This window comes from Coregonus clupeaformis, chromosome 24, assembly GCF_020615455.1.
Source record: "Coregonus clupeaformis isolate EN_2021a chromosome 24, ASM2061545v1, whole genome shotgun sequence".
In the NCBI taxonomy this organism is placed as follows: domain Eukaryota; kingdom Metazoa; phylum Chordata; class Actinopteri; order Salmoniformes; family Salmonidae; genus Coregonus; species Coregonus clupeaformis.
The window spans coordinates 53,958,812-53,983,787 of NC_059215.1; the positions used below are offsets into that span (position 1 = coordinate 53,958,812).

The 24,976-nt window shown below is 47.1% G+C and overlaps 1 protein-coding gene across 2 annotated transcripts in view; it reads left to right on the forward strand.

Moving 5' to 3' along the window:
* Positions 1 to 24,976, forward strand: part of stat6 (signal transducer and activator of transcription 6, interleukin-4 induced) — a 76,978-nt gene that overhangs the window by 10,062 nt on the left and 41,940 nt on the right. For both annotated transcript variants that reach the window (XM_041845468.2, XM_041845467.2), the window contains exons 3-6: positions 19,499 to 19,641; positions 19,757 to 19,901; positions 21,761 to 21,844; positions 22,047 to 22,224. In XM_041845468.2, coding sequence (XP_041701402.2) covers positions 19,511 to 19,641; positions 19,757 to 19,901; positions 21,761 to 21,844; positions 22,047 to 22,224 — 538 coding nt within the window. In that variant the 5' untranslated portion in view covers positions 19,499 to 19,510. The remainder of the gene's footprint in view (positions 1 to 19,498; positions 19,642 to 19,756; positions 19,902 to 21,760; positions 21,845 to 22,046; positions 22,225 to 24,976) is intronic.

Sequence of the window (24,976 nt, forward strand, 5' to 3'; positions counted from 1 at the left end):
GGTATTTGAGGTAGATATGTACATGAAGGAAGGGTAAAGTGACTAGGCATCAGGACGGATAATAATAAGGTATTTGAGGTAGATATGTACATGAAGGCAGGATAAAGTGACTAGGCATCAGGATAGATAGTAATAAGGTATTTGAGGTAGATATGTACATGAAGGCAGGGTAAAGTGACTAAGCATCAGGATAGATAATAATACGGTATTTGAGGTAGATATGTACATGAAGGCAGGGGTAAAGTGACTAGGCATCAGGACGGATAATAATAAGGTATTTGAGGTAGATATGTACATGAAGGCTGGGTGAAGTGACTAGGCATCAGGATAGAATAATAATAAGGTATTTGAGGTAGATATGTACATGAAGGCAGGATAAAGTGACTAGGCATCAGGATAGATAATAATAAGGTATTTGTGGTAGATATGTACATGAAGGCAGGGTAAAGTGACTAGGCATCAGGAAGGATAATAATAAGGTATTTGAGGTAGATATGTACATGAAGGCATGGTAAAGTGACTAGGCATCAGGATAGAGAGTAATAAGGTATTTGAGGTAGATATGTACATGAAGGCAGGGTAAAGTGACTAGGCATCAGGAAGGATAATAATACGGTATTTGAGGTAGATATGTACATGAAGGCAGGGTAAAGTGACTAGGCATCAGGATAGATAGTAATAAGGTATTTGAGGTAGATATGTACATGAAGGCAGGGTAACGTGACTAGGCATCAGGATAGATAATAATAATAAGGTATTTGAGGTAGATATGTACATGAAGGCAGGGTAAAGTGACTAGGCATCAGGATAGATAATAATAAGGTATTTGAGGTAGATATGTACATGAAGGCAGGGTAAAGTGACTAGGCATCAGGACGGATAATAATAAGGTATTTGAGGTAGATATGTACATGAAGGCAGGGTAAAGTGACTAGGCATCAGGATAGATAATAATAAGGTATTTGAGGTAGATATGTAAATGAAGGCAGGGTAAAGTGACTAGGCATCAGGACGGATAATAATAAGGTATTTGAGGTAGATATGTACATGAAGGCAGGATAAAGTGACTAGGCATCAGGATAGATAATAATAAGGTATTTGAGGTAGATATGTACATGAAGGCAGGGTAAAGTGACTAGGCATCAGGATAGATAATAATAAGGTATTTGAGGTAGATATGTACATGAAGGCAGGGTAAAGTGACTAGGCATCAGGATAGATAATAATAAGGTATTTGAGGTAGATATGTACATGAAGGCTGGGTAAAGTGACTAGGCATCAGGATGGATAATAATAAGGTATTTGAGGTAGATATGTACATGAAGGCAGGGTAAAGTGACTAGGCATCAGGATAGATAATAATAAGGTATTTGTGGTAGATATGTACATGAAGGCAGGGGTAAAGTGACTAGGCATCAGGAAGGATAATAATAAGGTATTTGAGGTAGATATGTACATGAAGGCAGGATAAAGTGACTAGGCATCAGGATAGATAATAATAAGGTATTTGAGGTAGATATGTATATGAAGGCAGGGTAAAGTGACTAGGCATCAGGAAGGATAATAATAAGGTATTTGAGGTAGATATGTACATGAAGGCAGGGTAAAGTGACTAGGCATCAGGATAGATAATATTAAGGTATTTGAGGTAGATATGTACATGAAGGCAGGGTAAAGTGACTAGGCATCAGGAAGGATAATAATAAGGTATTTGAGGTAGATATGTACATGAAGGCAGGGTAAAGTGACTAGGCATCAGGATAGATAATAATAAGGTATTTGAGGTAGATATGTACATGAAGGAAGGGTAAAGTGACTAGGCATCAGGACGGATAATAATAAGGTATTTGAGGTAGATATGTACATGAAGGCAGGATAAAGTGACTAGGCATCAGGATAGATAATAATAAGGTATTTGAGGTAGATATGTACATGAAGGCAGGGTAAAGTGACTAGGCATCAGGATAGATAATAATAAGGTATTTGAGGTAGATATGTACATGAAGGCAGGGTAAAGTGACTAGGCATCAGGATAGATAATAATAAGGTATTTGAGGTAGATATGTACATGAAGGCTGGTTAAAGTGACTAGGCATCAGGATGGATAATAATAAGGTATTTGAGGTAGATATGTACATGAAGGCAGGATAAAGTGACTAGGCATCAGGATAGATAATAATAAGGTATTTGAGGTAGATATGTACATGAAGGCAGGGTAAAGTGACTAGGCATCAGGATAGATAATATTAAGGTATTTGAGGTAGATATGTACATGAAGGCAGGGTAAAGTGACTAGGCATCAGGAAGGATAATAATAAGGTATTTGAGGTAGATATGTACATGAAGGCAGGGTAAAGTGACTAGGCATCAGGATAGATAATAATAAGGTATTTGAGGTAGATATGTACATGAAGGCAGGGTAAAGTGACTAGGCATCAGGACGGATAATAATAAGGTATTTGAGGTAGATATGTACATGAAGGCAGGATAAAGTGACTAGGCATCAGGATAGATAATAATAAGGTATTTGAGGTAGATATGTACATGAAGGCAGGGTAAAGTGACTAGGCATCAGGATAGATAATAATAAGGTATTTGAGGTAGATATGTACATGAAGGCAGGGGTAAAGTGACTAGGCATCAGGATAGATAGTAATAAGGTATTTGTGGTAGATATGTACATGAAGGCAGGGTAAAGTGACTAGGCATCAGGAAGGATAATAATAAGGTATTTGAGGTAGATATGTACATGAAGGCAGGATAAAGTGACTAGGCATCAGGATAGATAATAATAAGGTATTTGAGGTAGATATGTATATGAAGGCAGGGTAAAGTGACTAGGCATCAGGAAGGATAATAATAAGGTATTTGAGGTAGATATGTACATGAAGGCAGGGTAAAGTGACTAGGCATCAGGATAGATAATATTAAGGTATTTGAGGTAGATATGTACATGAAGGCAGGGTAAAGTGACTAGGCATCAGGAAGGATAATAATAAGGTATTTGAGGTAGATATGTACATGAAGGCAGGGTAAAGTGACTAGGCATCAGGATAGATAATAATAAGGTATTTGAGGTAGATATGTACATGAAGGAAGGGTAAAGTGACTAGGCATCAGGACGGATAATAATAAGGTATTTGAGGTAGATATGTACATGAAGGCAGGATAAAGTGACTAGGCATCAGGATAGATAATAATAAGGTATTTGAGGTAGATATGTACATGAAGGCAGGGGTAAAGTGACTAGGCATCAGGATAGATAATAATAAGGTATTTGAGGTAGATATGTACATGAAGGCAGGGTAAAGTGACTAGGCATCAGGATAGATAATAATAAGGTATTTGAGGTAGATATGTACATGAAGGCTGGTTAAAGTGACTAGGCATCAGGATGGATAATAATAAGGTATTTGAGGTAGATATGTACATGAAGGCAGGATAAAGTGACTAGGCATCAGGATAGATAATAATAAGGTATTTGAGGTAGATATGTACATGAAGGCAGGGTAAAGTGACTAGGCATCAGGATAGATAATATTAAGGTATTTGAGGTAGATATGTACATGAAGGCAGGGTAAAGTGACTAGGCATCAGGAAGGATAATAATAAGGTATTTGAGGTAGATATGTACATGAAGGCAGGGTAAAGTGACTAGGCATCAGGATAGATAATAATAAGGTATTTGAGGTAGATATGTACATGAAGGCAGGGTAAAGTGACTAGGCATCAGGACGGATAATAATAAGGTATTTGAGGTAGATATGTACATGAAGGCAGGATAAAGTGACTAGGCATCAGGATAGATAATAATAAGGTATTTGAGGTAGATATGTACATGAAGGCAGGGTAAAGTGACTAGGCATCAGGATAGATAATAATAAGGTATTTGAGGTAGATATGTACATGAAGGCAGGGTAAAGTGACTAGGCATCAGGATAGATAGTAATAAGGTATTTGAGGTAGATATGTACATGAAGGCAGGGTAACGTGACTAGGCATCAGGATAGATAATAATAATAAGGTATTTGAGGTAGATATGTACATGAAGGCTGGGTAAAGTGACTAGGCATCAGGATGGATAATAATAAGGTATTTGAGGTAGATATGTACATGAAGGCAGGGTAAAGTGACGAGGCATCAGGATAGATAATAATAAGGTATTTGTGGTAGATATGTACATGAAGGCAGGGTAAAGTGACTAGGCATCAGGAAGGATAATAATAAGGTATTTGAGGTAGATATGTACATGAAGGCATGGTAAAGTGACTAGGCATCAGGATAGAGAGTAATAAGGTATTTGAGGTAGATATGTACATGAAGGCAGGGTAAAGTGACTAGGCATCAGGATAGATAATAATAAGGTATTTGAGGTAGATATGTACATGAAGGCAGGGTAAAGTGACTAGGCATCAGGACGGATAATAATAAGGTATTTGAGGTAGATATGTACATGAAGGCAGGATAAAGTGACTAGGCATCAGGATAGATAATAATAAGGTATTTTAGGTAGATATGTACATGAAGGCAGGGTAAAGTGACTAGGCATCAGGATAGATAATAATAATAAGGTAGTTGAGGTAGATATGTACATGAAGGCAGGGTAAAGTGACTAGGCGTCACGATAGACAATAATAAGGTATTTGAGGTAGATATGTACATGAAGGCAGGGTAAAGTGACTAGGCATCAGGATAGATAATAATAATAAGGTATTTGAGGTAGATATGTACATGAAGGCAGGGTAAAGTGACTAGGCATCAGGATAGATAATAATAAGGTATTTGAGGTAGATATGTACATGAAGGCAGGGTAAAGTGACTAGGCATCAGGATAGATTATAATAATAAGGTATTTGAGGTAGATATGTACATGAAGGCAGGGTAAAGTGACTAGGCATCAGGATAGATAATAATACAAGTAAAATTAAGAGAGGACCAGCAGCATATGATGTGTGTGAAAGTGTTTGTGTGTGTGTGTGTGTGTGTGTGTATGTAGTGTATGTGAATGTGTGTGGGTTTTCTGTTAGAGTGTCAGTGTAGCGTTAGTGTGTATATAGTGCATACATATAGTATTTTGAGTGTGCACAGAGTCAGTGCAAGATAGGGTGAATGCAGATAGTCCGTGTAACCGTTAATGAACTATTTAGCAGTCTTATGCCTTGGAGGTAGAAGCTGTCTCCGAGCCTGTTGGTCCGAGAGCCGATGCTGCGGTACCATTTGGGCGGCAGGTAGCTTAGTGGTTAAGAGCGTTTTGCCAGAAACCGAAAGGTCGCTGGCTCTAATCCCCGAGTCGACTAGGTGAAAAATCTGTCGATGTGCCCTTGAGCAAGGCACTTAACCCTAATTGCTCCTGTAAGTCTCTCTGGATAAGAGCGTCTGCGAAATGACTAAAATGTAAAAAATGCGTCTGGTTTTAATCTCCTTGCACTTCCTCCTATCTTGCTCTTTTTTGGATTGTGTGTAATTCAAACATTTTTGACTTTATGATTATTTTACACTTTAGTCATTTAGCAGACACTCTTATCCAGAGCGACTTACAGTTAGTGAGTGCATACATTTTTCATACTGGCCCCCCCGTGGGAATTGAACCCACAACCCTGGCGTTGCAAGCGCCATGCTCTACCAACTGAGCTACAGGAGGCCCTGAAACATGAAACATGACATAATACAGAACATTGATAGACAAGAACAGCTCAAGGACAGAACTACATTAATTTAAAAATGGCACACAGCCTACATATCAATACATACACACAAAATATATTGGTCAAATAGGGGAGAGGCGTTGTGCCGTGAGGTATTGCTTTATCTGTTTTTTTAAACCAGGTTTGATGTTCATTTGAGCAATATGAGATGGAGTTCCATGCAATGTTTTATGCATGTTTGAAGAAAGAAAATGATACTTTCTGTATTAGTATTAAGCAGCTTGTTGGGCCATGAGGGGTAGGCTTAATGGATCATGATGAATGGATATCAAAATTGTCAGGCAAAATGACATTCAATGATGAGACAACTGTTAAACCTCTAGTTACTGCTCACTGCTCAACAATGCCTGACAATGATCAGATCAAATCAAATCATTTCAAATACTCCAGAAGTTATCTATCTCACCAAAAGAGAAGGGACCTAATTCTGCACTAGACTGGACTTGAAACACCAAATAAATGTGTTTTCAACCTCTTCCGTTAGTGCTCCCAGTCCCTGTCAAGGTGTTGCACAACACTTGCTTAAGTGGTGTTAAAACACACCGTGTCATGTTTCAGAACATCTCGGGATGATGTGTTTCAATACTCCAGCAAAATTAAGGTTTCATCTCCTTCAAGTTGGTGGCAGCTCAGTTGCCACTAGTTTTGGTGTTACAAAGCACTTCATTTTAACAGTGTAGAATATATGGAGAGAACACTTCAGAATATTAGGGATCAATGAAAGAAAGCCATGTAAAAACATGTACAGTGAGGGAAAAAAGTATTTGATCCATTGCTGATTTTGTACGTTTGCCCACTGACAAAGACATGATCAGTCTATAATTTTAATGGTAGGTTTATTTGAACAGTGAGAGACAGAATAACAACAAAAAAATCCAGAAAAACGCTTGTCAAAAATGTTATAAATAGATTTGCATTTTAATGATGGAAATAAGTATTTGACCCCCTCTCAATCAGAAAGATTTCTGGCTCCCAGGTGTCTTTTATACAGGTAATGAGCTGAGATTAGGAGCACACTCTTAAAGGGAGTGCTCCTAATCTCAGTTTTTTACCTGTATAAAAGACACCTGTCCACAGAAGCAATCAATCAATCAGATTCCAAACTCTCCACCATGGCCAAGACCAAAGAGCTCTCCAAGGATGTCAGGGACAAGATTGTAAACCTACACAAGGCCGGACTGGGCTACAAGACCATCGCCAAGCAGCTTGGTGAGAAGGTGACAACAGTTGGTGCGATTAAACGTAAATGGAAGAAACACAAAAGACCTGTCAATCTCCCTTGGCCTGGGGCTCCATGCAAGATCTCACCTCGTGGAGTTGCAATGATCATGAGAACGGTGAGGAATCAGCCCAGAACTACACGGGAGGATCTTGTCAATTATCTCAAGGCAGCTGGGACCATAGTCACCAAGAAAACAATTTGTAACACACTACGCCTTGAAGGACTGAAATCCTGCAGCGCCCGCAAGGTCCCCCTGCTCAAGAAAGCACATATACAGGCCTGTCTGAAGTTTGCCAATGAACATCTGAATGATTCAGAGGAGAACTGGGTGAAAGTGTTGTGGTCAGATGAGACCAAAATCGAGCTCTTTGGCATCAACTCAATTTACCGTGTTTGGAGGAGGAGGAATGCTGCCTATGACCCCAAGAACACCATCCCCACCGTCAAACATGGAGGTGGAAACATTATGCTTTGAGGGTGTTTTTCTGCTAAGGGGACAGGACAACTTCACCGCATCAAAGGGACGATGGACGGGGCCATGTACCGTCAAATCTTGGGTGAGAACCTCCTTCCCTCAGCCAGGGCATTGAAAATGGGTCTTGGATGGGTATTCCAGCATGACAATGACCCAAAACACACGGCCAAGGCAACAAAGGAGTGGCTCAAGAAGAAGCACATTAAGGTCCTGGAGTGGCCTAGCCAGTCTCCAGACCTCAATCCCATAGAAGATCTGTGGAGGGAGCTGAAGGTTCGAGTTGCCAAACGTCAGCCTCGAAACCTTAATGACTTGGAGAAGATCTGCAAAGAGGAGTGGGACAAAAATCTGCTTGTCAAGATCTCGTAACGCATCTGACCGGCGCCGGACCAGGCACCAGTGGAACAGGCACGTGCCGTGCCGGACCGACGACGCACACCACTGGCTTGGTGTGGGGAACAGGCACGGGCCGTGCTGCACTGACGACGCACACCACTGGCTTGGTGTGGGGAGCAGGAGCGGGCCGGACAGGGCTGACGAAACGCCCCACAGACTTGGTGCTGGGAGCAGGAATGGGCCGGACTGGGCTGGCGACGCGCACCACAGACCTGGTGCGGAGAGCAGGAACGGGCAGAGCCGGGCTGACGAGACGCACCACAGACTTGATGCGGGGAGCAGGAATGGGCCGGACTGGGCTGGCGACGCGCACCACAGACCTGGTGCGGAGACCAGGAACGGGCAGAGCCGGGCTGACGAGACGCACCACAGACTTGATGCGGGGAGCAGGAATGGGCCGGACTGGGCTGGCGGCGCGCACCACAGACCTGGTGCGGGGAGCAGGAACGGGCAGAGCCGGGCTGACGAGACGCACCACAGACTTGATGCGGGGAGCAGGAATGGGCCGGACTGGGCTGGCGACGCGCATCACAGACCTGGTGCGGAGAGCAGGAACGGGCAGAGCCGGGCTGACGAGACGCACCACAGACTTGGTGCGGGGAGCAGGAACAGACCCGGACCGTACTAGGGGACACACACCACTGGCCCTACACCGGGATCTGGAACGGGCCGGACCGGACTGGTAACACACCCCAGTACCTCTCGCCGTGCCTCTACACCTTCCATCCCCTCTTCTACCAGTGGCCCCCGTAACCTGGCGGCCTCCTCTGCAACCCCGCTGGACCGCCTCCATAGCGGCCTCCTGCTGCCCCGACGTCGTGAGCCCCCCTAAAAAATTTTCTGGGGTCTCTCCTCCCCGTGGGCCAGGCCTCCATCGTTCTCGCCCACCTCTCGCTCCTCTGTCTCCAACCCTCGTCACCAGCTCCTCAATGGGCTTGACCCAGTCGAAGCTGCCACGGAGATCTGCCAGCGCTTTCCCCTGGCGATGGCTCCTCGACTTCGCTGCTGGTCCTGAGATGTGTGCAAACCTGGTGGCCAACTACAAGAAACGTCTGACCTCTGTGATTGCCAACAAGGGTTTTGCCACCAAGTACTAAGTCATGTTTTGCAGAGGGGTTAAATACGTATTTCCCTCAATAAAATGCAGATCAATTGATAACATTTTTGACATGCGTTTTTCTGGATTTTTTTGTTGTTATTCTGTCTCTCACTGTTCAAATAAACCAACCATTAAAATGATAGACTGATCATTTCTTTGTCAGTGGGCAAACGTACAAAATCAGCAGGGGATCAAATACTTTTTTCCCTCACTGTATATTCGTCTCCTTTTCAGCACCAATTGGTAGATTTAAAAATACCCTGATCTTGTATATTATTCAGGGTTAGGAAAGTATTTAAGAATAATAGAAAAACAGGTTTGGAAAGCCTTTACGCACTAAATATATTGGTGAATCAAAAAATACAGTGGTTTGATTCATCCTGAAAGTTGCCATATTCAATTGTTTAATCCATGAAATATTGGAAGGTGAGAAAAGTGTAGAATAGGGGTTAAACAGTAGTCCTGTAAATCTACCCTAATAATCCTCTCTAATCATGGAACTGTGATGACAACGGTCCAGACGTCGTGAACCGTGTGCCAGGTTCCAGATTTTCTTCTTGTAGGTTTGGCGCTATACTGTCATTTGCGCATCCCTGCAAGGTTATAAGGCCAGCATTTCATAAACGTCACGGTGGAAAAGGTGATATGTTGATATTCTTCAGTTTGCTGCCATATGACTGGTTTCACATTGAGCTCCAGTGATCATAAGGTAAAATAGATCTAAAACAATTGTCATTTATATTTAAAATCCACTTATCCAAACGGCTTACTCATTTACCTAGCTCTTATCAATAGCTCTTATCAATTTGTAAATTACAGTGCATGGAGAATGGTGTTATTTCTATCGGAAAACATAAAGTAGGTGTTGTTCCACTTGCAACCGATAGGTTGCTCGACCTCGTTCATTGTTTTATCGTGCGTAAAGGTGGTGGAATTATGAGGGAATTAAGTCAAGGTCAGAATATGGCATATCTGTAGACAACTCCGCCACACCTTCATTTTTTTATCTCCACCCCAAATTAATGAATAACATGCTATTGGTATTTTATTAGGATCCCCATTAGCTGTTGCGAAAGCAGCAGCTACTCTTCCTGGGGTCCACACAAAACATGAAACATGACATAATACAGAACATTGATAGACAAGAACAGCTCAAGGACAGAACTACATTAATAAAAAAATGGCACACAGCCTACATATCAATACATACACACAAAATATCTAGGTCAAATAGGGGAGAGGCGTTGTGCCGTGAGGTGTTGCTTCATCGGTTTTTTTTAAACCAGGTTTGCTGTTCATTTGAGCAATATGAGATGGAAGGGAGTTCCATGCAATAATGGCTCTATACAATACTGTACGCTTTCTTGAATTTGTTCTGGATTTGGGGACTGTGAAAAGACCCCTGATGGCATGTCTGGTGGGGTAAGTGTGTGTGTCAGAGCTGTGTGTAAGTTGACTATGCGAACAATTTCAACATATGAATGTTTCTTATAAAAAGAAGAAGTGATGCAGTTAGTCTCTCCTCAACTCTTAGCCAAGAGAGACTGGCATGCATAGTATTTATATCAGCCCTCTGATTACAATGAAGAGCAAGATGTGCCGCTCTGTTCTGGGCCAGCTGCAGCTTAACTAGGTCCTTCTTTACGCGCTTAGGGTCGGAATTCCCTCCTAGGTGTATTAAGCTATAGGCTAACTGTATAAAGCTACACTACATGACCAAAAGTATGTGGACACCTGCTTGTCGAACAGCTCATTCCAAAATCATGGCCATTAATATGGAGTTAGTCCCCCCTTTGCTGCTATAACAGCCTCCACTCTTCTGGGAAGGCTTTCCACTAGATGTTGGAACGTTGCTGCAGGGACTTGCTTCACTTCAGCCACAAGAGCATTAGTGAGGTCGGGCACTGATGTTGGGCGATTAGGCCTGGCTCGCAGTCGGCGTTCAAATTCATCCCAAAGGTGTTTGATGGGGTTGAGGTCAGGGCTCAGTGCAGGCCAGTCAAGTTCTTCCACACCAATCTTGACAAACCATTTCTGTATGGACCTCGCTTTGTGCACGGGGGCATTGTCATGCTGAAACAGGAAAGGGCCTTCCCCAAACTGTTGCCACAAAGTTGGAAGCACAGAATAATCTAGAATGTCATTGTATGCTGTAGCGTTAAGATTTCCCTTCACTGGAACTAAGGAGCCTAGCCCGAACCATGAAAAACAGCCCCAGACCATTATGCATTGGGGCAGGTAGTGTTCTCCTGGCATCCGCCAAACCCAGATTCATCTGTCGGACTGCCAGATGGTGAAGCGTGATTCATCACTCAAGAGAATGCATTTCCACTCCACGTTGAAAGTCACTGAGCTCTTCAGTAAGACCATTCTACTACCAATGTTTCTCTATGGAGATCGCATTGCTGTGTGCTCAATTTTATATACCTGTCAGAAATGGGTGTGGCTGAAATAGCCAAATCCACTCATTTGAAGGGGTGTCCACATACAGTGCCTTTGGAAAGTATTCAGACCCTTTGACTTTTTCCACATTTTGTTAGGTTACAGCCTTGTTTTAAAATTGATTAAATTGTTTTTTTCCCCTCATCAATCTACACACAATACCCCATAATGACAAAGCAAAATATTATGTTTTGCCTATGTATAAATAAATAAAAACTGAAATATCACATTTGCTAAGTATTCAGACCCTTTACTCAGTACTTTGTTGAAGCACCTTTGGCAGCGATTACAGCCTTGAGTCTTCTTGGGTATGACGCTACAAGCTTGGCACACCTGAATTTGGGGAGTTTCTCCCATTACTCTCTGCAGATCCTCTCAAGCTCTGTCAGGTTGGATGGTGAGCGTCATTGCACAGCTATTTCAGGTCTCTCCAAAGATGTTTGATCGGGTTCAAGTACGGGCTCTGGCTGGGCCACTCAAGGACATTCAGAGACTTGTCCCGAAGCCACTCCTGTGTTGTCTTGGCTGTGTGCTTAGGGTCGTTGTCTTGTTGGAAGGTGAACCTTCACCCCAGTCTGAGGTCCTGAGCGCTCTGGAGCAGGTTTTCATCAAGGATCTCTCTGTACTTTGCTCCGTTCACCTTTGCCTCGATCCTGACTAGTCTCCCAGTCTCTGCTGCTGAAAAACATCCCCACAGCATGATGCTGCCACCACCATGCTTCACCGTAGGGATGGTGCCAGGTTTCCTTCAGACGTGATGCTTGGCATTCAGGCCAAAGAGTTCAATCTTGGTTTCATCAGACCATAGAATCTTGTTTCTCATGGTCTGAGAGTCTTTAGGTGCCTTTTGGCAAACTCCAAGCGGGCTGTCATGTGCCTTTTACTGAGGAGTGGCTTCCGTCTGGTCACTCTACCATAAAGGATTGATTGGTGAAGTGCTGCAGAGATGGTTGTCCTTCTGGAAGGTTCTCCCATCTCTAGTTCTGTCAGAGTGACCGTCAGGTTCTTGGTCACCTCCCTGACCAAGGCCCTTCTCCCTCGATTGCTCAGTTTGGCCGGGCGGCCAGCTCTAGGAAGAGTCTTGGTGGTTCCAAACTTCTTCCATTTAAGAATGATGGAGGCCACTATGTTCTTGGGGACCTTCAATGCTACAGAAATGTTTTGCTACCCTTCCCCAGATCTGTGCCTCGACACAATCCTGTCTCAGAGCTCTACGGACAATTCCTTCCACCTCATGGCTTGTTTTTTTTAATGAATTTGCAAAAATGTCTAAAAACCTGTTTTCGCTTTGTCATTATGGGTTATTGTGTGTAGATTGCTGAGTTTTTGTTGTTGTTTTAATCTATTTTAGAATAAGTCTGTAACGTAACAAAATGTGGAAAAAGTCAAGGGGTCTGAATACTTTCCGAAGACACTGTACTTTTGTATATATAGTTTAGATTGGGGGTCAGTCTCTCAACAATTCTGTCTTGTTCTTGGCTCTCTACCATATTTCTTTACTTGGAAAATTGCCTTTTTTTTCTGCATGTGTCAGGGCCGTGTAGAAATGGTGTGGTGTGGAATCAGGTGCAGAAGCAGATTGATAGTCCAATAATCTTTACTGGAAAGTGCGAGGCAATAATCCAAAAGCAGCCAGAGGCAAAACGCACACAGGCGTAAAATACAAGCGCGCATAAACAGGCGCGCAAAACTCTTCTCAACCGAGAAGTAAGCAATACAGTAGAGGCGTACCAAACACAGGTACGAATTGACACCTAACACGAAACAATTACACACAACACTACACTAACAACAAAGGAAACTAAATAGGGTGCTTAATTAGACATAACACAAGACAGGTGTGGCTAACAGACAAAACTAGTCAAACAGAAAACATAGAGCGGTGGCAGCTAGTACTCCGGAGACGACGACCGGCGAAACCTGCCCGAACAAGGAGGAGGAGCTGCCTCGGCCGAAACCGTGACAGTACCCCCTTGACGCGCGGCTCCAGCCGTGCGCCGACTCGGCCTCGGGACGCCCAGGAGGGCGCGGCGCCGGGCGCGTAGGATGACCACGATGGAATTCGGTCATCAGGGACGGATCCAGAATATCCCTCCTCGGCACCCAGCACCGCTCCTCCGGACCGTACCCCTCCCACTCCACGAGATATTGGAGACCCCCATCCGGCGTCTGGAATCCAGGATGGTCCGAACAGTGTACGCCGGAGCCCTCGATCTCCAACGGGGCGGAGGAGTCTCCTCAATCTCGAAGTCCTTGAGTGGACCAGCTACCACCGGCCTGAGGAGAGACACATGGAATGAGGGGTTAATATTCTTGTAATCAACAGGTAGTTCTAACCTGTAACACACCTCATTCAATCTCCTCAGGACTTTAAAAGGCCCCACAAACCGCCCGACCCAGCTTCCCGGCAGGGCAGGCGGAGGGGTAGGTTTCTGGTTGAGAGCCAGACTCGATCTCCAGGTGCGTACACTGGCCCCTCACTGCGGCGTAGGTCGGCGCTCGTCTTTTGTCGACGTATGGCACGCTGCAGATGGACATGAGCAGCGTTCCACGTCTCCTCCGAGCGCCCTACCCACTCATCCACAGCGGGGCCTCGATCTGGCTCTCATGCCACGGTGCCAGAACCGGCTGATACCCTAAGACACACTGAAAAGGGGTTAGTCTAGTGGAGGAGTGGCGGAGAGAGTTCTGTGCCATCTCGGCCCAGGGCACATATCTCGCCCACTCCTCCGGCCGGTCCTGACAATATGACCTCAGAAACCTACCCACATCCTGGTTGACTCTTTCGACCTGCCCATTGCTCTCCGGGTGGTAACCCGAGGTAAGGCTCACCGAGACCCCCAAACGTTCCATAAATGCTCTCCAGACTCTGGAGGTAAACTGGGGGCCTCGATCAGACACTATATCCTCGGGTACCCGTAATGCCGGAAGACGTGAGTAAATAGAGCCTCAGCGGTCTGTAGGGCAGTAGGAAGACCCGGCATGGGAAGGAGACGACAGGCCTTAGAGAACCGATCCACAACGACCAGGATGGTGGTATTCCCCTGAGAGGAGGGAAGATCGGTAACAAAATCCACCGATAGATGAGACCAGGGTCGCTGTGGAACGGGCAGGGGCTGTAATTTACCCCTGGGCAAATGTCTGGGTGCCTTACACTGGGCACATATTGAGCAGGAGGAGACATAAACCCTCACATCCCTGGCTAATGTTGGCCACCAGTACTTCATACTAAGGCAGTGCACCGTCCGGCCAATACCCGGATGTCCAGAGGAGGGCGACGTGTGAGCCCAATAAATCAACCGATCCCGGACCTCGGCGGGGCGTCGTCCGACCCACCGGACACTGTGGAGGACTAGGGGTCGATGCATGCGCCCGCTCGATCTCCGCATCGACCTCCCACACCACCGGTGCCACCAGACACGACTCCGGTAGTATGGGAATGGACTCCACGCACCTCTCCTCCGCGTCATACCGGCGGGACAGAGCATCTGCCTTCCCGTTCTGGGACCCAGGGATGTAAGTGATCTTAAACACAAACCGGGCGAAACATAGTCCATCGAGCCTGGCGAGGATTTAGTCTCCTAGCGGCCCGAATATATTCCAGGTTACGGTGATCGGTCAGAATAAGGAAAGGGTGCTGAGCCCCCTCAAGCCAATGCCTCCACACCTTTAGGGCCTGGACTACGGCTAACAGCTCCTGTCCCCTACGTCATAATTCCGCTCCGCCGGACTGAGCTTCTTAGAATAAAAAGCACAGGGGCGGAGCTTAGGTGGTGTACCCGAGCGTTGAGATAGAACGGCCCCAATACCGGCCTCGACGCGTCTACCTCAACTTGAAAGCGGTAAAGTGGGATCGGGTGCGCCAACACCGGAGCCGAGGTAAACAGGTCCTTCAGTCTCCCAAAAGCCCTGTCCGCCTCAGCCGACCACTGCAAGCGCACCGGACCCCCCTTCAGAAGAGACGTAATGGGAGCTGCCACCTGTCCAAAACCCCCGGATAAACCTCCGGTAGTAATTCGCAAAACCCAAAAACCGCTGCACCTCTTTAACCGTCGTTGGGGTTTGCCAATTACGCACGGCGGACACTCGGTCCACCTCCATTCTCACCCCTGACGCAGACAACTGGTAACCCAAAAAGGAAACTGACTCCTGGAAGAACAGGCATTTCTCAGCCTTGACATACAGGTCATGCTCCAACAGTCTCCTCAATACCCTGCGTACCGGGGCTACATGCTCGGCCCGAGTAGGGCTGTACACCAGAATATCATCGATGTACACCACCACCCCTGCGCCTGCATGTCCCGGAAAATTTCATCTACAAACGATTGGAAGACTGATGGAGCATTCATTAACCCATATGGCATGACGAGATACTCGTAATGGCCGGAGGTAGTACTAAATGCTGTCTTCCACTCATCGCCCTCCCTAATGCGCACCAAATTATATGCGCTCCTGAGGTCCAATTTTGTGAAGAACCGTGCCCCGTGCAATGACTCCGTCATAGTCCCAATCAGCGGAAGTGGATAACTATATTTAACAGTCACCTGATTGAGACCGCGGTAGTCAATACACGGACGCAGACCTCCATCCTTCTTCTTCACAAAAAAGAAGCTTGAGGACGCGGGAGAAGTAGAGGGTCCGTATGTATCCCTGTCTCAGAGACTCGGCAATGTAAGTTTCCATTGCCCTTTTCTCCTCCTGTGACAAAGGATACACATGGCTCGCGGGAAGCGCGGCTCCTGTCTGGAGGTCTATCGCACAATCCCCCTGTCTATGAGGTGGCAATCGTGCCGCTCGGGTTTTACTAAACACGAGTGCCAAATCCTCATACTCAGGAGGAATGTGCAGTGCGGACATCTGGTTCGGACTTTCCACCGAGGTCGCCCCTACGGAAACACCCAGACATAACCCCTCACACTGAGCAGACCACCCTTTAAGAGCCTTCTCTCGCCACGAAATAGTAGGATCATGGGTAGTCAACCAGGAAGCCCCAGTACCACGGATACGCAGGAGAGTCAATCAGATAGAGTTGAATCATCTCCTCATGACCCCCCTGCGTCATCATCCTAAGTGGCGCTGTGAGCTCCCCAATCCACCCAGATCCTAACGGACGACTATCTAAGGCATGTACGGGGAAAGGCTTATCGACTGGAAGGAGGGGAATCCCTAACTTAACACAGAATTTACGATCTATAAAATTCCCAGCTGCGCCTGAATCGACTAGGAATGCTGGGAACGAGGTGCAACCTGTGGAAAACAAACAGGTAATGTAAAGTGGACGACAGAAAGCTCTGGGTAAGTAGGGCGCCTACTCACCTGGGAGAACTCCCCACTGTATGGCCTGCCATCTCCCTCCTCAGGGAACCCTCCCCAGCACCTAGCCGCGGTGTGCCCTCCGCGGCCACACTTGGTGCAGGAGACTGCTCCCCTCGGGTTCCTTCCTCTTTTCGTTCTAGCGCCCAGCCCCTCCGAGCTCCATCGGACTCGGCTCGGAGGTGCTGGAGGGTGGAATGGGAGGCCCCCATCTGGGACGCCCGCGGGTCGTGAGTAGGTTGTCCAGACGAATAGCCATGTCCACAAGCTGGTCAAAAGTTAAAGTAGCGTCCCTACACGCTAACTCCCTGCGGACGTCCTCCCTAAGGCTACACCTAAAATGGTCTATGAGGGCCCTCTCATTCCACCCCGCGTCAGCCGCTAGAGTCCGGAACTCCAGTGCGAACTTGAGCGCTCCTCATCCCCTGTCGGAGGTGGAATAGACGTTCCCCCGCCGCTCTTCCCTCTGGTGGATGGTCAAAGACCGCACGAAAGCGGCGGGAGAACTCCGCATAGGTGACTGTGGCGGAGTCTATTCCCCTCCATTCGGCGTTGGCCCACTCCAACGCCTTGCCGGTGAGACAGGAGATGAGGGCGGAAACGCTCTCGTATCCCGAGGGCGCCGGGTGTATAGTGGCCAGGTAGAGCTCCACTTGCAAAAGGAAACCCTGACACCCGGCAGCGGGAGCCGTCGTACGCCCTCGGGAGCGAGAGCCGAATCCCACTGGGTTCCGGTGGATGAGTAGGCAGGTTCTCTGGTGGTGATGGAGCGACCGGTGGGGCTGTGGGAACACCGCTGATCTCCCAGCGCCGAAGAGTGTCCATGACGCCCTCCAACGCGTGCCCGATCCGATTGATGCGATGTTCCTGTCCCTGGAGACGGTCCTCCACGCTGTCGACTTGTGCTCCTGCTGATTCCATCGAAGTGGTGTGTAATTCTGTCAGGGCCGTGTAGAAATGGTGTGGTGTGGAATCAGGTGCAGAAGCAGATTGATAGTCCAATAGTCTTTACTGGAAAGTGCGAGGCAATAATCCAAAAGCAGCCAGAGGCAAAACGCACACAGGCGTAAAATACAAGCGCGCATAAACAGGCGCGCAAAACTCTTCTCAACCGAGAAGTAAGCAATACAGTAGAGGCGTACCAAACACAGGTACGAATTGACACCTAACACGAAACAATTACACACAACACTACACTAACAACAAGGAAACTAAATAGGGTGCTTAATTAGACATAACACAAGACAGGTGTGGCTAACAGACAAAACTAGTCAAACAGAAAACATAGAGCGGTGGCAGCTAGTACTCCGGAGACGACGACCGGCGAAACCTGCCCGAACAAGGAGGAGGAGCTGCCTCGGCCGAAACCGTGACAGCATGTCTGGCATTTGCACTGTATTTCTTCTGTAGTTCTCATAGCAATGTTTTTGAAAGCTGTTTTATGTTGATGTTGCTTTACTCTTTTAAGGGATGATGGCATTGCGTTATTAACATAACAATATATTTTATTTTATCTTTATTTAACATTTATTTAACTAGGCAAGTCAATTAAGAACAAATTCTTATTTACAATGACGGCCTACCAAGAGGCAAAAGGCCTCCTGCGGGGACGGGGGACGGGATTAAAAATAAAAATATAGGACAAAACACACATCACGACAAGAGAGACACCACAACACTACATAAAGAGAGACACCACAACACTACATAATGAGAGACCTAAAACAACACAGCATGGCAGCAACACATGACAACAACACGGTAGCAACACAACATGACAACAACACGGTAGCAACACAACATGACAACACAGCATGGTAGCAACACAACATGACAACAACACGGTAGCAACACAACATGACAACACAGCATGGTAGCAACACAACATGACAACAACACGGTAGCAACACAACATGACAACAACACGGTAGCAACACAACATGACAACACAGCATGGTAGCAACACATGACAACAACACGGTAGCATCACAACATGACAACACAGCATGGTAGCAACACAACATGACAACAACACGGTAGCAACACAACATGACAACAGAGCATGGTAGCAACACATGACAACAACACGGTAGCATCACAACATGACAACACAGCATGGTAGCAACACAACATGACAACAACACGGTAGCAACACAACATGACAACAACACGGTAGCAACACAACATGACAACAACACGGTAGTAACACAACATGACAACAACACGGTAGTAAATGAAAACATTTCTGTTTGTCGTAGTCCCTCCACTGTCCTGTTGAGGACTTTTATCTTATTCTCATGACTGAATTAGGGTGTTCAGGGTCTCCCAAGTGACGCAGCGGTCTAAGGCTACAGATCCGGGTTCGATCCCAGGCTGTGTCGCAAGCCGGCTGCGTCCGGGAGACCCATGAGGTGACACACAATTGGCCCAGCGTCGTCCGGGTTAGGGGAGGGTTTGGCTGGCTCTAGCGACTCCTGCAGCGGGCCGGGCGTATGCACGCTGACACGGTCGCCAATTGTACGCGTTTCCTCCAACATATTGGTGCGGCTGGCTTCCAGGTTAAGCGAGCAGTGTGTCAAGAAGCAGTGCGGCTTGGCAGGGCCGTGTTTCGGAGAACGCACGGCTCTGGACCTTCGCCTCTCCCGAGAGTTAGATGAACATGACTCTAACTGGCAGCAGAAGGCTTTTACAGTAACCAAAACCAGCTGTGATGTCCTAATACATCAATGTGGCTTTGATTGAATTGAGCCAAAAGCAGTATGCTATGTAGGGAATATGGTGCCATTTGGGATGGTATGTTTGGATATAGTACATTATTAGATGTCCTTTATTCCTGTCTCTTCCAGCTCTGCTTCACCATGGCACAGTGGATGCAGATGAAACAGCTGATCCCCTATCTGGCCCCACAGATCCTCAACCAGCTCTATACCCCCTCCTTCCCCTTGGACGTGAGGTGCTACCTGGCCAACTGGATCGAAGAACAGAGATGGTATGACGCACGCAAGCAAGCACATACAATGTGAACCCCCTCTCCCATCACCCCACCCACCCTCTCTCCCACCCACCCACCCTCTCTCTCTCCTCTCTCTCCCCCCCCCCTCCAGGGAGGACTTTGAGCCAGAGAAGGTAGACCAGGAGTCCCAGGCCGTGTCCCTGCTGGATCAGATAATCTCCTGCCTACAGAGTCTGGCCGGGCAGAACCCCAATGTGGTGGAGAGGATGAGGCTGCAGCACATCTCCAAGAACATGGTAGGCTACAGTACAGTAGGGCTATAATAGAGCCTAAAGGGATACTCAAGCCTGTGTTGGTTCCTGTACAGGAGCAGTATGCCTACTATAGGGCAGGGGTGGGCAAACTACGGCCCATTCAATGTCGCACCCACCCCTGCTGTAGGACCAACCCAGGACTAGTAAAGGACCTAGCCAGGACTAGTACAGGGCCTAACCAGGACTAGTACAGGGCCTAACCAGGACTGGTACAGGGCCTACCCAGGACTAGTACAGGGCCTAACCAGGACTAGTACAGGGCCTAACCAGGACTAGTACAGGGCCTAACCAGGACTAGTACAGGGCCTAATCAGGACTGGTACAGGGCCTACCCAGGACTAGTACAGGGCCTAACCAGGACTGGTACAGGGCCTACCCAGGACTAGTACAGGGTCTAACCAGGACTGGTACAGGGCCTACCCAGGACTAGTACAGGGCCTAACCAGGACTAGTACAGGGCCTAACCAGGACTAGTACAGGGCCTAACCAGGACTGGTACAGGGCCTAACCAGGACTAGTACAGGGCCTAACCAGGACTAGTACAGGGCCTAACCAGGACTAGTACAGGGCCTAACCAGGACTAGTACAGGGCCTAATCAGGACTGGTACAGGGCCTACCCAGGACTAGTACAGGGCCTAACCAGGACTGGTACAGGGCTTATCCAGGACTGGTACAGGGCCTACCCAGGACTAATACAGGGCCTAACCAGGACTGGTACAGGGCCTACCCAGGACTGGTACAGCGCCTACCCAGGACTAGTACAGGGTCTAACCAGGACTAGTACAGGGCCTAACCAGGACTAGTACAGGGCCTAATCAGGACTGGTACAGGGCCTACCCAGGACTAGTACAGGGCCTAACCAGGACTAGTACAGGGCCTAATCAGGACTGGTACAGGGCCTACCCAGGACTGGTACAGGGCCTACCCAGGACTGGTACAGGGCCTAACCAGGACTGGTACAGGGCCTACCCAGGACTGGTACAGGGCCTACCCAGGACTGGTACAGGGCCTAACCAGGACTGGTACAGGGCCTACCCAGGATTGGTACAGGGCCTACCCAGGATTGGTACAGGGCCTACCCAGGACTGGTACAGGGCCTAACCAGGACTGGTACAGGGCCTAACCAGGACTAGTACAGGGCCTAACCAGGACTGGTACAGGGCCTAACCAGGACTGGTACAGGGCCTACCCAGGACTGGTACAGGGCCTACCCAGGACTGGTACAGGGCCTACCCAGGACTAGTACAGGGCCTACCCAGGACTAGTACAGGGCCTAACCAGGACTAGTACAGGGCCTACCCAGGACTGGTACAGTTGACCTACTCAAAGCTGGTACAGTTGGCCTACTGTAGGGATACTCCTCAAGCCTACTGGTAGACTACATAGGCCTACTCAGAGCCTACTATTTAAATTGCTGCTGGTTTTGGTATGCAGGGCTCCCTTGAAAAGGAGACCTTGGTCTCAATCGGACTCCCTGCTTAAATTAAGGTTAGATAATACTCGTAGAAATGTCCTACTCACTGTTTACTTTACTTTATTCGCACAGGGCAGTCAAATACAGTATATTTAACTGGCATGCATGGTATTAATTAAGGTACACTGCAACAGAGAAACAAAAACTGTTTTCAGTACTGTGAGGGAACGTGTTATCCTCAGTAATATTGTAATCTACTATGTTGTCTGGTGATTGATGGGAACTATGCCTGTCTTCCAGAGTATTTTCCCAGCCTCTCTATCTCTCTCCTGCCTCTCCTTTCCTCCTTCCTCTCCTCTCCCTCCCTCTCTTCTCCTCTCCTTATGTATGGCCGTGTGGTTGATGTGAGCATTGACTGTGTTCCAGAGTATGTTCCGCTCCCAGCCCCTACAGCTGGTGCTGACTGTCAGAGATGTCCTGAGGAAGGAGAGGGAGCTGCTCAGCAGGGCGGTAAGTGTAACAGAGACTCTTTAACTCAGCGGTCTAACACGGTCACTTCCCCCACCCACCCTCACTGCTCTAACAGTCTACTCTCTCCGTAGTCTACCCAGATCCCCTCACTCCACTTTCTCCCGGCCCAAGCCCAGGACAGCATAGCCCAGATCCCCACCACCAGAGAATACCTCTAATACTCTGTCTTCTTCCTCCACAGTCTACCCAGATCCCGGCCATAGCCCACTTCTCTCAGGATCCCATGGCTGTAGCCCCCACCACCCGGGACGTGGACCTGCTGGTGCTAAAGGTGCTGGATATCCAGAACTGCAGACAGCAGATCCATCAGCTGCAGGAGGAGCTCAACTGGGAGAGGCAGAACTATGAGTCCATGCAGGGTGAGCAATACCAAATACACTTATTACTAAGAAGGGGAACAATGAGCATTTCCCCATAGCAAAACATGTCAGACTTAACCGTAATGCTAACACGAGTAGCGAATAGCTACATCATTGAACCCACAACCTTGCCGTGGCTAGCGGCACAGTCTTACCAGTTGGAACCTATACAAATCTTGAAGGGAGCAACAGAATCTAACATGACATAGGGTACTTTTTTTTATCTGGGTAAATGTTCTGACGAACTGGCCCAAGGCCATATCCCATTCCAGATTCAACACTGTCAATTCTAGAGCATGTAGCAGAGTTTATATGGAATCACCATGAAATCATCAGGGAATCAAGATTAGGTCAATTCACAGGAAACTAATGTTCCACTGTGTAATTTATGTATTTTGCAGCCAAAGATTGTCTCCAACCCTAACTTTTTAATAGCTTTTTAATATCCCCCAGGATACATTGACTACATTGTTGCCTGATAATAATAATAATAATATGCCATTTAGCAGACGCTTTTATCCAAAGCGACTCACAGTCATAGTTAAGTAGTACATTCTTTAAGTTCTGATGATAGAAGAAACGCAACATCCTACAATACCTGATTTGGCCAAAGTAGGTCACTGTCGACCTAATCTCAGGGCCATCTCATCCATTGGTGTCTTCAGTAACCTCCAAGACAGATCATCCCCTTAGCTACAGTCCTCTCACTTTGTTTCGATGTGTCACTCATGAACCTGCATTACCTCACAAGTGTTTGTCGTCCATTACCTTGCCACGTAGGTTCTGCAGGCTGAGCATGTCTAACTGACCGTTATAGACAACCAGGTGCTGCAGTTCGGGAGGCTGGTGAGCACGTAGGTGTTCAAAGCGCTCTTTATTATAATATTCAACGTCTCATCTTTCAAAATACATAGTCCTCTTAATCTACAGCCTTTCCCTCACTAAGACAACAAAAGCCCAAAAGTTACACAATTAGCAGGAGGGATGGGGGCAACTTCTTGTTGTGCGCCGTTCTCAAGTTCAGAACGCCTGTCAGTCAAAACCTTATACAGAGCTGTGAAGCGCAGAGCTCTGTCATGTATAGCATGTTAGTGTACAGCCACTGCGTTCCAATTTGGGTGTTTAGCAGTGCCCAAACCTGCCCTTTTCAAGCCGGGTATGAGTATAAAGGGCTACAGGACACAATTATGATGCTAAAACTGATTAGACTGCGCAGACTAAACAGATGGCTTCTGTGTATTGCCTTCATGTGTACATGACACCACAAATACAGTTTACAAACAGGGAACACAAAATGAAGACCTGCAAAAATGAAAACAATTTCAGCGTCTCTTTTCAGTGTCTCTCTTACTTTAGCAGACAGAAAGTAAAGGAAAACAACAGGTTTTAGACTAACAGTGAAATACTTACGGGCCCTTCCCAACAATGCAGAAAAAAACAAGGAATAAATACACAATGAGTAACGATAACTTGGCTATATACACAGGGTAGCAGTACTGAGTCAATGTGCAGGGGTACGAGGTAATGGAGGTAGATACTGTATGTACTTATAGGTAGGGGTAAAGTGACTAGGCAACAGGGTAGATAGTAAACAGTAGCAGCAGTGTATATGATGAGTCAAAAGAGATTAGTGCAAAAAGGGTCAATGCAGATATTCCGGGTAACTATTGGCTAACTATTTAACTAACTATTTAACATTCTTATAGCTTGGGGGTAGAAGCTGTTCAGGGTCCTGTTGGTTCCAGACTTGGTGCATCTGTACCGCTTGCTGTGCGGTAGCAGAGAGAACATTCTATGACTTGGGTGGCTGGAGTCTTTTTTTAGGGCCTTCCTCTGACACCGCCTGGTATAGAGGTCCTGGATGGCAGGGAGCTCGGCCCCAGTGATGTACTGGGCCGTACGCACTACCCTCTGTAATGCCTTGCGGTTGGATGACAAACAGTTGCCATACCAAGTGGTGATGCATCCAGTCAAGATGCTCTCAATGGTGCAGCTGTATAACTTTTTGAGGATCTGAGGGCCCAAGCCAAATCCTTGTCGTGCCCTCTTCATGACTGTTGATGTGTGTGGACCATGATTGTTCCTTAGTGACACCGAGGCTCTTGAAGCTCTCGACCTGTTCCACAACAGCCCCATCGATGTGGATGGGGGCAAGCACGGACCTCCGTTTCCTGTAGTCCGAGATCAGTTCCTTTGTCTTGCTTACGTTGAGGGAGAGGTTTTTGTCCTGGCACCACACTGCCAGGTCTCTGACCTCCTCCCTGTAGGCTGTCTCGTCGTCGTCTGTGATAAGGCCAACCACCGTTGTGTCGTCTGCAAATTGAATGATGGTGTTGGAGTCATGCGCGGCCACACAGTTGTTGGTGAACCGGTAGTACAGGAGGGGACTAAGTACGCACCACTGAGGGGCCCTCGTGTTGAGGGTCAGCATGGTGAAGGTGTTGTTGCCTAGCCTCATCACCTGGGGTTGACCCGTCAGGACGTCCAGGATCCAGTTGCAGAGGGAGGTGTTTAGTCCCAGGGTCCTTAGCTTAGTGATGAGCTTGAAGGGCACAATGGTGTTGAACGCTGAGCTTTAGTCAGTTAACAGCATTCTCACGTAGGTGTTCCTTTTGTCCAGGTGGGAAAGGGCAGTGGTGTGGAGTGCAATAGACATTGTCATCTGTGGATCTGTTGGGGCGGTATGCGAATTGGAGTGGGTCCAGGGTGTCTGGGATGATGGCGTTTATGTGAGCCATAATCAGCCATGATC